Raw genomic sequence first — 12748 nt, forward strand, 5'->3', positions numbered from 1 at the left:
TATTAGCTAAACAGGATGAAAAACTGATCGAAGACCTGAAAACCGTTAAAGAAACGATAAAGTCTGAAATACTGGCAAGAAACGTGTCGACGGTCCTTGAGGGAAATCCATGGATAGCAATCGTCATATTGCATACTATACATGCGCTATACCTGTACCTGTACCTGTCTGTAGCTGCTCATGTACCTGACTATACCTGTCTGTAGCTGTTCCTGTACCTGTCTGTAGCTGTTCCTGTACTTGTCTATACCTGTCTGTAGCTGTTCCTGTACCTGTCTATACCAGTCTGTAGCTGATCCTGTACCTGTTCCTGTACCTGTCTGTACCTGTCTGTACCTGTTCCTGTACCTGTCCATACCTGTCTGTAGCTGTACCTGTACCTGTTCCTGTACCTGTCTGTAGCTGTTCCTGTACCTGTCTATACCTGTCTGTAGCTGTTCCTGTACCTGTCCATACCTGTCTGTAGCTGTTCATGTACCTGTCTGTAGCTGTCTGTAGCTGTACCTGTACCTGTTCCTATACCTGTCTGTACCTGCATGGAACTGCGGCAACGTACCGATCGGAGTCGATCCCGATACAATCCCGCCAAACCCGCGCGGTATGGACGTCTGCGGATTCGTCAAAGAATCGTCACTCGAAGGTAAATAAAATTTTTTCAAAGAAAGAAATACACTAAAGTATATATAACATGATATATAACTGTCTGTTCGCAGGAAACAAAGAATAATGAAGAATCCCTACCACTAATGTAAAAAAATATCTCGCTGTATGGAGAGTGGATGATATTATTACTGTAATTTCGAAGGTAACGAAGAACAGCGACAACGTAGGCCTTTGAACCAGCGGCGACTACTGTTCGCGTCTCTTTCTTTCATTTTAACAATAAATATCAAGTATCAAAGCGCTAGGATGAGTATTTATCGAATAAATTATGAATATATCTACAACGCATCCATTTCCAGCCGTTTTACACGAGTTGAATTGTAATAGTAGGAGGAGGAAGATAGTTCTAAATAAAAAAAAAATGAGACCTTTCAAATAATTTTGTGTTTATTCAATAAATAATAGTAATAATGTATAGTAGTAGTAAGTAGTAAGCAAAATAGTAAGTAGTAATATAAATAATGGTTTATTCAATATTATTTTGATATAAAAAATAATGAACTTTGGATGGTTTATTCAATACAAGTACGGGGTTGAAAGAGAGAGAGAGAGAGAGATTTGTAAAATCTGAAAAAAATTTTTTAAATTATCTGAAAACATGTGCGAGCTTGCCCGAAGGACCATCGTTGACTACAAAATATTTGAGAAACGCAAAGAAATTTTTTTAAAATTTTGAAGAACATACGTTCAATCTTCGGTATACGATGTACATTTTTTTCAGTGGGGGTAGAAGTTTGATTTCTAAGATTCCTGACAGTTTCGATAACCCTTTATATGGCTCAGTTCAATCAGATTGTCAGGGGATTATGTTACCGAACATAACATTTTGATAACTTCTATGATGGGGGAAAGCCCCATCCACTGCACTTGACAAACATTTTGATACTCGGCATCGACGACACACACTCTTTTAAAACATGTATCCCTTCACTCTTCTTAGAAAAAATATGACGCAATGCTTGAAAGAAAGGGGGAGGGGTACCGCGAAACACGTTTCAAGGTGAACCAAGTGCACGTGTTCCCTGAAAAATATGTTGACTTTGCAAAATCGGTCTAATTTTTTAGAAAAAAAATATGATTCAATATATGCTTGTGCAATACCGCTCTTAGAAACGTGTTCGAGTTTCGAAATATGATACCCTTAAAGATAAGGGTGATGACTCAGCAACTATTCCGCTCTAAGGTATGCCCTTGACCTAGATGATGTAATGCTTGAAAGAAAGGGGAGTACCGCGAAACACGTTCGAACATGTTTCGAAATATGATACCCCTTAAAGATAAGGGGTATGATGACTCAGCAACTATTCCACTCTAAGGTATGCCTTGATCTAGATGACGCAAGAAAGAAGGGGGTATCGCGAAACATGAAACCAAGTCCCCTGAAAAATATGCTGACTTTGCAAAAAATATGCTCGGTCTATTGCCGGAGGATTTTATGAACATGAGATACGCGCGGTAAAATATTCTGACATATACTTAGTTGAAAAAATATTACGCAGAAAAGGAAATAAAGTATATGTAAAATGGCTGGGAATGGACGCATCACATAATTCGTGGATAGCTAAAACGAATATACTTTAATTATATTTTTTCTATTCGTATTTTAATTATGATAATTAATTTTTTCTAAACGACTATACTTTATATTGCGATAATTCTGCTTCAATTTCATTTTTCTGTAGGAATTGTATGTAATGTTGTAATAAAAAAAAATACAAAAGAGATATTCTCAAATAATTTTATTTTAATGAAGAGTAAAAAATGCGAGCGACGTGTGCAAAGCTTTCGTGTCAGCATTGAAGAAGGACGGTAGCCCCCGAACAACTTGCAGACTGACTATTTAACATGTATAAGATAGACAGTACATTATAATCCACATTCGTCTTTACCGCGTGGTAGTGGCTGAATCGTTTCGGAGTCCACCCCAATCGGTACATTGCCACAACTTTTTCCGCGAATGAATTGACATTTTCTCGACCATTTTTTATATTCTATCACCGGATCATCTTCTGTTTCCCATTCATGCAGTTGTAAGCCACACTCGAAACACTTCACCCAATCCTCCAAATCTATGTAGAAAAACCCTGCTGCGGCAAGATCTTTAGGATTGACAATATCATTATATCCCCAGTTGTCAAAACTCTGAAGTCTCTCATATTCAAAACGATAATCATGCGGTTGGTCTGGTAGGGATATTTTGCGAGCGAAGGACATCATATAATAAATATAGTCTGTAATTCATATAATATGTTTATTGAGCCATTCGCGAAATGTTATAACTTCGCTTAAACTACAATGATTGTGCTTCGATGAGTAACAGTGAAGCTGACATATATGATTATTAGTAACATTATATCCAGGATAATTTATTAATTCTTCATATTTTGGACAACCAAATACTTCTAAATTTACCGATTGTATTCCTAAATGTTGCAATAGTTGTTTTTCAAACGATCCTCCTTTGTAAGCAACTAAAGGATTCTCATAATTAGAAACAAAATTTTTTATCACATCATATATATCTGCTTGTCTGTATTTTTCATGTCCAAAATCCTTGAATGGAATTCCGTGTATGTAATTTCTAATGTAAGTAACAGTTCTTCTGTCTGCGTATGACAAATCGGAAAAATCCATGTTCAGTTTAAAATCGGCTTTTTCAAATGAACCATCATGCATATTTATTATTGCCAACTCTTCGCATAGAAATTTTTTGCCAACCATGAATCCGTCCAAGTCCAGGATTTGCATAATTTGATTCATCTAAATAAAAAAATAAAAAAAGTTTTTTAAAAAAAAAACAACGTTTCAATCATCTTGCTACCGCACGGTTGTTAACAAAATATTCCTTTCAACTTTGATTTGATATCATTCGTTAAATTTCCAGTTCTCAAAAATATAATTACACTTTGCATCCAACGATGCGATGTTCGCCCGTTTCGATGATGTTCAATATCGCGGACGGGGAATTGATCACCGGCCATCGCGCCACAACTTGACTAAATCTTTTCGTGTAAGTGAAACATACACGACTCGTTGTGTCGTTTCGCATTAAACGTACCACCAATGTTTTCAGCTCGATGGAGAAATGATCGCTCAAGTATGAATTTATAACGTGAGGCCAAGCTAAATTTTCAACGTTGGTGCTGTCATTTCATCTTTTTTCCTCGATACATTCATTCCACAAGTCTAACGGACAGTATGCGAAAACCGTCACGTATGGAACAATGAAGGATCTTACATGAAACAACACCAAAGATATCGCTTGAGCATCCGTTGATGCGCCACGGTATAATTATGAATGCCGAATAACTTTTACCACGATATAACGCTTGCAACGATGGAACGTTTGCGAAGACTATAATTCACATTCCATCGTGTCCTTATTGAATAACTTTTTACCATGACAAACGCTTGCAACGATGGAACGTTTGCGAAGACTACAATTCACATTCCATCGTGTCCTATTTATTCATTGCTACCCTTAAAGATAAGGGTGATGACTCAGCAGCTCTGCCCTTGGCCTAAATGACGTAAGAAAGAAGGGGGCGGTGCCTAACAGCTTTGCCCTTGGCCTAGATGACGTAATGCTTGTGCAATACCAAAGGAGTATAATCTTTCAGTGGGATTGTCCCCCTCCCCGCGAAAAAATATGATGTAATATATGCTTGCGCGGGACTTCCGTTTCCGGTTGTGTGAGAGATTGTGGTAGGTAATTAGCTGTGCGTGATTTTGGTGTGCTAGAGTGGAGTGGAAAGAAGTGCGAGTGCTGAAAACTGCTGAGAGGGGTTAGGAGATCTAGGGATAGGTGGGAGAGAAAGGGATAAGGGTGTGGGAGTGAGAGAAAAAGCAATAGGAAAGGGATAAGTGAACGGAGAGAATAGGTTAGGTTGGCGTGGAGATAGACAGGTGGGCGCGGGAAAAGAGAGTAGGAGGAAGGTGGCGCGATCTGGAGACAGAAAAGTAAAATAGGTGACAGGTAGAGTAAGAAGCGGGAACTTTTGAAAAGAAGTAAGAGGGAAAAAGTTGAAAGTGTAGGAAAATGGGCGAGAGAAGAGGGGTAGAAAAGGGGATAGAGAGGGAGGAAGCGAAGGGTAGATTGGGGATGATCATGAGGGATGGTAATATAGAGCGGTGGTTCAGCTCTGAAAGTGTGGACTCCATGGGGAGGAAAAGGGGGTTTGAGAACGTAGAGGAAGGGGAGGAGGATGTTAACGCAATTTTTAAAAAAAGCGATAATACGAGGAGGTCTCCGCAAAAAGATAACAGGGGCGAGGGAGGAAATTATAAAGAAATGGAAGAAATGTTTAGAGGGCTAATGGGGGGGTGAGGAGGATGAGGGATGAGATGAGGGGGGAAAGGGAGGAAGGGAAATTGTTAATAGATGAATGGAGGAGGGAAAGGGAAAAATGGAGGGAAGAGAGGAGGGAGGAAGAACTAAATAGGGAAAGGATGAGGAATTGGTTAGAAGGCTTAGAGGGAAGGGTAGTAAAGGTAGAGGGGAGAATAGAGGAGCTAGTGAGGGAGGAGGGGGAAGGGGGTAGGAGGGAAAAAGCAGATAGGAGAATAGATCGTATAGAGGGAAAATTGGGAAAAGTGGAGGAATGGATAGGGGAAAAGGAAAGGGGGGGAAAAGAGGCGGGGGAGTATGGGGCAAGGGGAGAAATAAGTATAGATGAGAATAGGAAAAGATTAAGGTTATTAGAAATTAAGCAGGACAAGAGGGATAGAGAGGAGAAGAAGAATAATATAGTAATAAGGAGGATAAAGGTGGAGGGTAGGGATATAAAAGTAGAAGTTAAAAGACTGTGGGAAAAGATGGAGTTGAAAGAAGAGGGTATTAATGAAATTAGGAAGATAGGGAAAGTAGGTAAAGACGGGAGGGGAATGGTTCTGGTGAAGCTGTCAAATAGGGAAACTAAAAGAAGGGTAATGGAGGGGAAGAAAAAGCTTAGGGGGCAAGAGGAAAGGGTAGAGGACGATTTAACAGAAGAGGAGAGGAGGGCAAGGTGGAAAATTGAAAGGGCAGCTGAGAAAGAAAGGAGGGAGGGAAAAAATGTTCAGATAGGATACATGAAGCTATGGGTAAATGGGAAGGTGAAAAGGTGGGATGAGCTTGAGGAAAAATTGATAGAGGGGCAGGGAAACGAATAGGGAAGGAATCAGGGGAGGGTGGGGATAAGAAGAAGAGGGAAGGGCATAAGATTAGTTTCTGGAATGTGGCAGGGCTGTTAAATAAAAATAAGGAGTTTTGGAAAGGGATTGAAGATTGGGATGTAGTAGTTTTGATGGAGACGTGACTGGAAGAGAAGGGGTGGGATAAAATCAGGGATAGGCTCACAAAAGGGTATGTGTGGGAGGCTCAATGGGCAAAAAGGGAGGAAAAGAAGGGAAGGGCAAAAGGGGGTATGGTAGTAGGTGTGAGGAAGGAATTAGAAATAGAAGGGGGGGACAAAAAAGGAAGTGAGGGGATTATGTCGGTGAAGGTGAGGTTAGAGGGGTGCTGGTGGAGGGTGGTGGGGGTATATGTGAATGGGGATTTAGACAAGAAGCTAGATGAGATGGGGGAATGGGTAGAGGCTAGAGAAAAAGGGGTAAGGGTGATTGTAGGGGGGGATTTCAATGCAAGAACGGGAAGGGAAGGGGGAGAGGTCATAGAAGAAGGAGGGGGGAGAGGGTTAAGAAGTTCTAAGGACCTAATAGTTAATGGGGATGGGAGGAGATTGTGTAACTACATAGGAGAAAGGGGGTGGGGAATTATGAACGGGAATATAAAGGGGGATGAGGAAGGGGAGTGGACGTACGTAGGGGCGAGAGGGAACTCGGTGATTGACTACGTGCTGGGGAATGAGGATACAAGGGAAGGTGTGGGAAAGGTAGAGATTGGGGATAAGATAGACTCAGACCATATGCCCGTAATAGTATGGGTAAAGGGGGAGATGGGAGGGAAAAAAGGGAGGAAGGGAGGAGGGAAAAGAAGAATGGTGGGGAGGTGGTCGGAAGAAGCAGGGGAGGAATTTAGGGAAAAATTTGCAGCTAGAGCAAGTGGAGGGGATGGCTTGCAGGAAGACTGGGAAGGGCTGAAAGGGAAAATATTGGAAGCTATAGGGGAAATGGGGAAAAATGAAAAAATAAAGAGAAAAGGATGGTGGGATGAGGAATGTAGAGTAGGAAAACAGTTAGCGAGGGAGGAGTTAAGAAAGTGGAGAAAGGAAGGAGGGGATGGATTAGCCTTTAGGGAGAGGAAAAGGGAATACCAGAAATTGTGCGAGGAGAGGAAGAAAAAAGAGAGGGAAAAATGGGAAAAAGAAATAGAGGGGATAAAAACGGAGAGTCAGGTGTGGAAGGTTGTAAGTAGGGAAAGAAAAAGAAGATCGAGGATAGACGAAAGAATAAGGATGGAAGAGTGGGAACAATATTTTAGGGATTTGCTGGGAGGGGTAGAAGGGAGGGTGGGAAAGTTAGGAAAAAGTAGAAGAGAGGGGGATGGAGAGAAAGATTTAGAAATAGGGGAAATCATAAGGGTGGTAAAAGGGCTGAAGGATGGGAAAGCGGCGGGTGGAGACGGGATTCCAAATGAGATATGGAAGCATGGGGGATCCGAAGTGCAGGAGGAGCTATGGAGGATCTGCAATAGGGTGTGGAGGGGAGGGGGTTGGCCGGAGGATTGGGCGGAGGGGGTGGTGGTACCAATCGCAAAAAAAGGGGATAGTAGAAAGGTGGGGAACTATAGAGGAGTAACATTGACGCAGACAGCATATAAGATTTACGCGGCAGTATTAGCGGAGAGGGTGAGGGAGGAAGTGGAGAGAAAGGGGCTGTTGCCGGCAAGCCAAACAGGATTTAGAAAAGGCCTAGGGTGCATAGATAACATCTATGTGTTAAACTATCTTATAAACAGGCAGGTGAGGAGGAAAGAAAGGAGGCTAGTAATTATGTTTGTAGATCTGAAGGCGGCGTTTGACTCGGTAGACAGGGAAGTATTAGTAGAAGCGATGAGGAAAAGGGGAGTGAGGGAAGGGCTAGTGGAAAGATGTGAGGAGGTTCTGAGAGAAACAAAAAGTAAAATAAGAGTGGGGGAAGAAGAAGGGGAATGTTTCTGGACAGAAAGAGGGGTTAGGCAGGGCTGCCCACTAAGCCCCTTGTTATTCACATTAATGCTGGCGGATATAGATGAGGAGCTTGAGAGGGGAGGTTGGGGAGGGGTCAAAGTGGGGGGAAGAAAGATTCGTACGCTATCATATGCAGACGATATAGCCATGTTAGCAGAGGAGGAGGACGGGATGAGGGGAATGATGGGGGTATTAGAAAGGTACCTAGAGGGGAAAAAGCTACAACTTAACGCGGAAAAGTCAAAGGTGATGAGGTGTAGGGTGGGAGGGGGGAGATGGAAGAAGGTTTCATGGAGGTGGAAAGGGAAGGTAATTGAGGAAGTAGGGGAGTACAATTATTTAGGGTACACGATCACGAGGGATGGGGGGCAGAAGGCGCATGTACAGGATAGATTAAGAAAGGGGGCGGCGGTTATGGGACAGGTCTGGGGGATAGGGAAGAGGAAGTTTGGTAAAGATTGGGGTAGAAGAGTGTGGCTGTTTGACAAACTGGTATGGTCGGTAGTTAGTTACGGAGTAGAAATATGGGGTTGGAAAGAGAGAGAAGGAATAGAGAAGCTACAGGAAAGGTATTTGAAATGGGTTTTAGGGGTAGGTAGGTTTACACCAGGATATATGGTTAGGGAAGAGTTACAAAGGGAATTGTTGAGGGGGAGGGCTGGGTTAAGGGCATGGGGGTATGAGAAGAAGTTAGGGGAGGGTAAAGGGGGGGAGTTAGCACGGTTATGTTGGGAAGAGATACGGAGGAGGGATGGGAGGGAAGGGATAAGGACTGGGTGGGAAAGGGAGAGAGAGGAATTTATAAGGGGGCAAGGGTGGTCGTTGGAGGAATGGAATGAAATAGTAGAGGGGAGGAATGAGTCAGTTAGTGGAGAGATAATAAAAAGAGAGGGGAAAAGGCAAAGAAAGGATAGGTGGGAGAAAATAGAAAACTCGAAGTCAAACAAGTGGTATGGGAGGGTAAAGGGGGAGGGGCTGCCGGGGTATTTAAAGAAAGGGTGGGGTGAGAGTAGGTGGCAGAGGGTGGCAAGGTACAGGTTAGGGAATGAGATGATGGGTGAGAGATATTGGATGGATGAAGACAGGAGAAAATGTAGAGTGTGTGGATGGGAAAACGAAACGTGGGAGCATGTGTGGGAAGTATGTATGTGGATGGATGACAGCAAAGGATGGCAGGAGAGTATGTGGGAAATGTTGGAAGATGAAGGAGGAGGGGAGGAATGGATGAGGATGATAGATGATTGGAGAATGGGAATGAATGAGAAGAGTGGGAGTGGAAGTGAGCAACCGGAAAAGGGAGTCCACGGCTAGGGAAGGGGGGTTGAGAAGGGCTACGGGAATCGAGGTGCTGGGGGAAAAAGGGGTGAGTTAGCAAATATGCTAGCTCAATGTAAGCGTGTCTCTCTCTCTCTCTCTAGAGTAATTTAGGTTAAGATTAGTTGATAAGTTAGATTTAAGTAATTAGTAATTAAGTATTAAGTTTGTATGAGAGTTGTGATAAAGGAGGCAGTATGTTAATTTGTAACCCCAAGGGGATCAAATAAAGTTATTATATATAATATATATGCTTGCGCAATACCGCTCTGCGGTACCACCCCTTAAGTGATGACTCAGCAGCTCTGTCCTTGGCCTAGATGACGTAAGAAAGAAGGGGGCGGTGCCTAACAGCTTTGCCCTTGGCCTAGATGACATAATGCTTGTGCAATACCAAAGGAGTATCATGTTTCATAGGGATTGTCCCCCCTCCCCGCGAAAAAATTTAAGTGATGACTCAGCAGCTCTGTCCTTGGCCTAGATGACGTAAGAAAGAAGGGGGCGGTGCCTAACAGCTTTGTCATTGGCCTAGATGACGTAATGCTTGTGAAATACCATTAAGTGATGACTCAGCAGCTCTGTCCTTGGCCTAGATGACGTAAGAAAGAAGGGGGCGGTGCCTAACAGCTCTGTCCTTGGCCTAGATGACGTAATGCTTGTGCAATACCATTAAGTGATGACTCAGCAGCTCTGTCCTTGGCCTAGATGACGTAAGAAAGAAGGGGGCGGTGCCTAACAGCTCTGTCCTTGGCCTAGATGACGTAATGCTTGTGCAATGCGGTACCGCTCTCCCGTGAATTGGAAAGTTCCTCAGAACCGCCTGAATTGGGAAGTGAATTAGAACCCCCATATATTACCTACTCGCGGAATATCTTCGATCGCGTCAAGCTCGGTCGTCACAGGACTTCGCGTGAAAATACAAGCCTCGAAGGCACGAATTCGACCGAGCTCCGGTAACATACGCGTTCCTAATTCGAGACTGGACGAAACGTGCGAACGGCGAAAGATGCGAAACGAACACGGCGCGTCGTCCCACCGTGGAACGATCCGAGGGCACTCAAAGAATCACCGGACGAATATCGTGTGTCCCGAATAGCTCATGCACGAGGATTCGGCGACAGCACGACCCGCGGCCTCGCGAACCTCGCAGGAGAGCGACTCCTGGTCGACGGTAACGCAGGCGGGTCCGCAGTACACAGCGGTACGAATCTTTCGCGAAATCGAATAACGTTCCCCGAACCAACACGAACTGGTCACAAAATATATCGAAAAGAGCCTGACCGGCACTTACCAATTTCGCTAAGATGGCGGCTGTCGCAAAGTATTATACTTTTAAATAGATCGCGTTAAAGTTCGAACGTGCTTATCGTAATCAGTCTTTCGACCCAGTGACCCAGTTCGAGCCGGTTCGGAACGCGGAAGTGAGTTTTCCCCCCACTCTCGTCTTCGGCGACGCTCGGACCAATCACGTTGTTTCTGAACGCAGGGACGCCTCGATGATATGTCGGCCCGGGCCCTCGGTATTTTATATTTTCCGAGGCCCGGCCGATATAAGGCGGTTGGGCGGCATCCATGGATCCGAGCCTTTCCGGTGTTGCTCTCGTGGCATTTTCCGGATGAGATGTCGACGAGGGTGGACTGATGGTCGTCCTTAGTTGCAACAGCCTCGTCGATTTCTCCGGGTTGACAGATCCGGGCTCGGTCCAATCCTCGCCGTCTACCTCGCCAGCGGCGTCCTGCGATTGGCGCTCCGAGTGTCTCCACGCACAGCCTTCCGCCAATCAGCGGCCGGAGATGGGTAGCGGGCTCCTCGCTGTTTACGGTAAACCCTGAAAACTCTTGTCGCGCTCAGGGGCGCGACATTCAAATGCGGTAATTCTATTCTTTGGGTGTGTGGCGACTGTAGCGACACTCACCAATGTGAAGTTAGCGTTGTGAAGTTGGCGTTATATTCAAATGTTTCAAAAAGTTATTTTCTTGTCGTTGACAAAATACAATTTGTTTAATCAATAGTTTGCCATCAATGAAGTAGGATCTAAAAATATTGTGATCAAAGAATTTAATTCTATTAAAGTTTTGTTAATAAATTTCATCTTAATTTATTTATTGGAATCTCTAATATAATTCACTAGAGATTTACCAAATTGGTGACCCCGATTTTTAAGAAAATGCCGTTAGAACATTCACCTACTCGTCAAGCTCTTTCTGGACAAAGAACAAGGCAACAACCTACTGAAGTAACTTTCGAAGAAACGGTGGAGAATCGGAAGATAATCTTAGCACAAATCAAAACGCCAGTCTTATTGATGGTGCGAGTATCGAAGTTGCCCAGAAAGTGCGTTTACAGCCTTTTTGGACGGAAAATCCTGTTCTATGGTTTACGCAAGTAGAAGCGGCATTTTTAATAAATAGAATAGTAAAAGATGAGTCAAAATTCAGATATGTAACAGTATATTTAGATCATACAGTTCTTCCTTTGGTTGCAGATATTTTAATTTGTCCTCCTGAAAACAATAAATATTTAAAGTTAAAAGAACGTATATGTAACGCTTTTGGAGAAAGTAAAGAGGCTAAAATTAGAAAATTACTTGGATCTCATGTACTTGGAGATGAAAAACCTTCAGTTTTCCTACACCGGCTGAGTAATTTAGCACCTGGACAAGCTAATGATGAAATCCTTAGATCTATCTTCTTGGAGCAACTTCCGGAAAATATTAGATCCATTCTTGCAATTAGTGAAGTTAAAGATCTTTCCAAATTAGCTGTTCAAGCTGATCAGATTGTAGATATGTTTCGGCCAACATCTTCTTCAGTATTTTCCATCGAATCTTCACAAGGAGGTTTAATTAAGAAAATGTCTGAGGAAATTACTGAGTTAAGGAAACAAATGGAAAGATTGACTCATCAAAATCGAAGGAGAGAACGCAGTTTTTCAAGAGGACAATCAAACTTCAAAAGATGGTCAACTGGTCAAAGTAAAAAGAAAAATGAAGAAGGTAAGAAGTACTGCTTTTATCATGCTAAATTTGGTGATAAAGCTCACAAATGTGTACAACCATGTTCATTTGGTGACAAAACCTTGTCGGAAAACTAAGTCAACCGTTACGTGCTCAGGCGGTCGTTGACGGTTATAAGAGGAATAAACGCCTGATAATCTCTGATAAGAAAGATGGCGTATTCTATTTAGTTGATACTAGAGCTGATGTTTCGGTTATTCCAAGAAATATGGTCAGAGGTGTCAAATCTGTTGACGATTTCAAATTATATCCAGCTAATAATACTGTAATTAATACATACGGTTGTAGTACAAGGATACTAGACTTAGTTAGGTCTTAGACGTCCATTTAGATGGCAGTTTATCATTGCTGATGTCAAGCATCCAATTATTGGTGCGGATTTCTTGGAATTTCATGGTCTTCTTCCAGATTTAAGGAACAAGATATTAATTGATGAACAAACGTTATTAAGCACCAAGGCTAAATTAACAAGTAAAAAACAAATCTCTGTTGCAACGGTAAGTAATTCCTGCAAATTTAAAGAATTACTTCGCAAATATATAGAAATTACCAAACCATCAGCTCTTACTAGAGTGGTTCATGATGTAACTCATCAAATTGTTACCTCTGGATTTCCTGTTTCTGAGAAACCACGCAGACTGACTC

The 12748-nt window shown here is 42.8% G+C and overlaps 1 protein-coding gene across 1 annotated transcript; it reads left to right on the forward strand.

Annotated features, from left to right (window-relative positions):
• Nucleotides 1–6419: 6419 nt before the first annotated feature.
• LOC143212411 (uncharacterized) lies at nucleotides 6420–11476 on the forward strand. Its single transcript, XM_076431212.1, has 5 exons — nucleotides 6420–8341; nucleotides 8858–9051; nucleotides 9901–10039; nucleotides 10857–10908; nucleotides 11219–11476. Exons 1-5 carry the CDS (start codon nucleotides 6420–6422, stop codon nucleotides 11474–11476), a joined length of 2565 nt encoding a protein of 854 aa, XP_076287327.1.
• Nucleotides 11477–12748: the final 1272 nt, after the last annotated feature.

The sequence above is a fragment of the Lasioglossum baleicum genome, chromosome 9, assembly GCF_051020765.1.
Source record: "Lasioglossum baleicum chromosome 9, iyLasBale1, whole genome shotgun sequence".
Lineage (NCBI taxonomy): Eukaryota > Metazoa > Arthropoda > Insecta > Hymenoptera > Halictidae > Lasioglossum > Lasioglossum baleicum.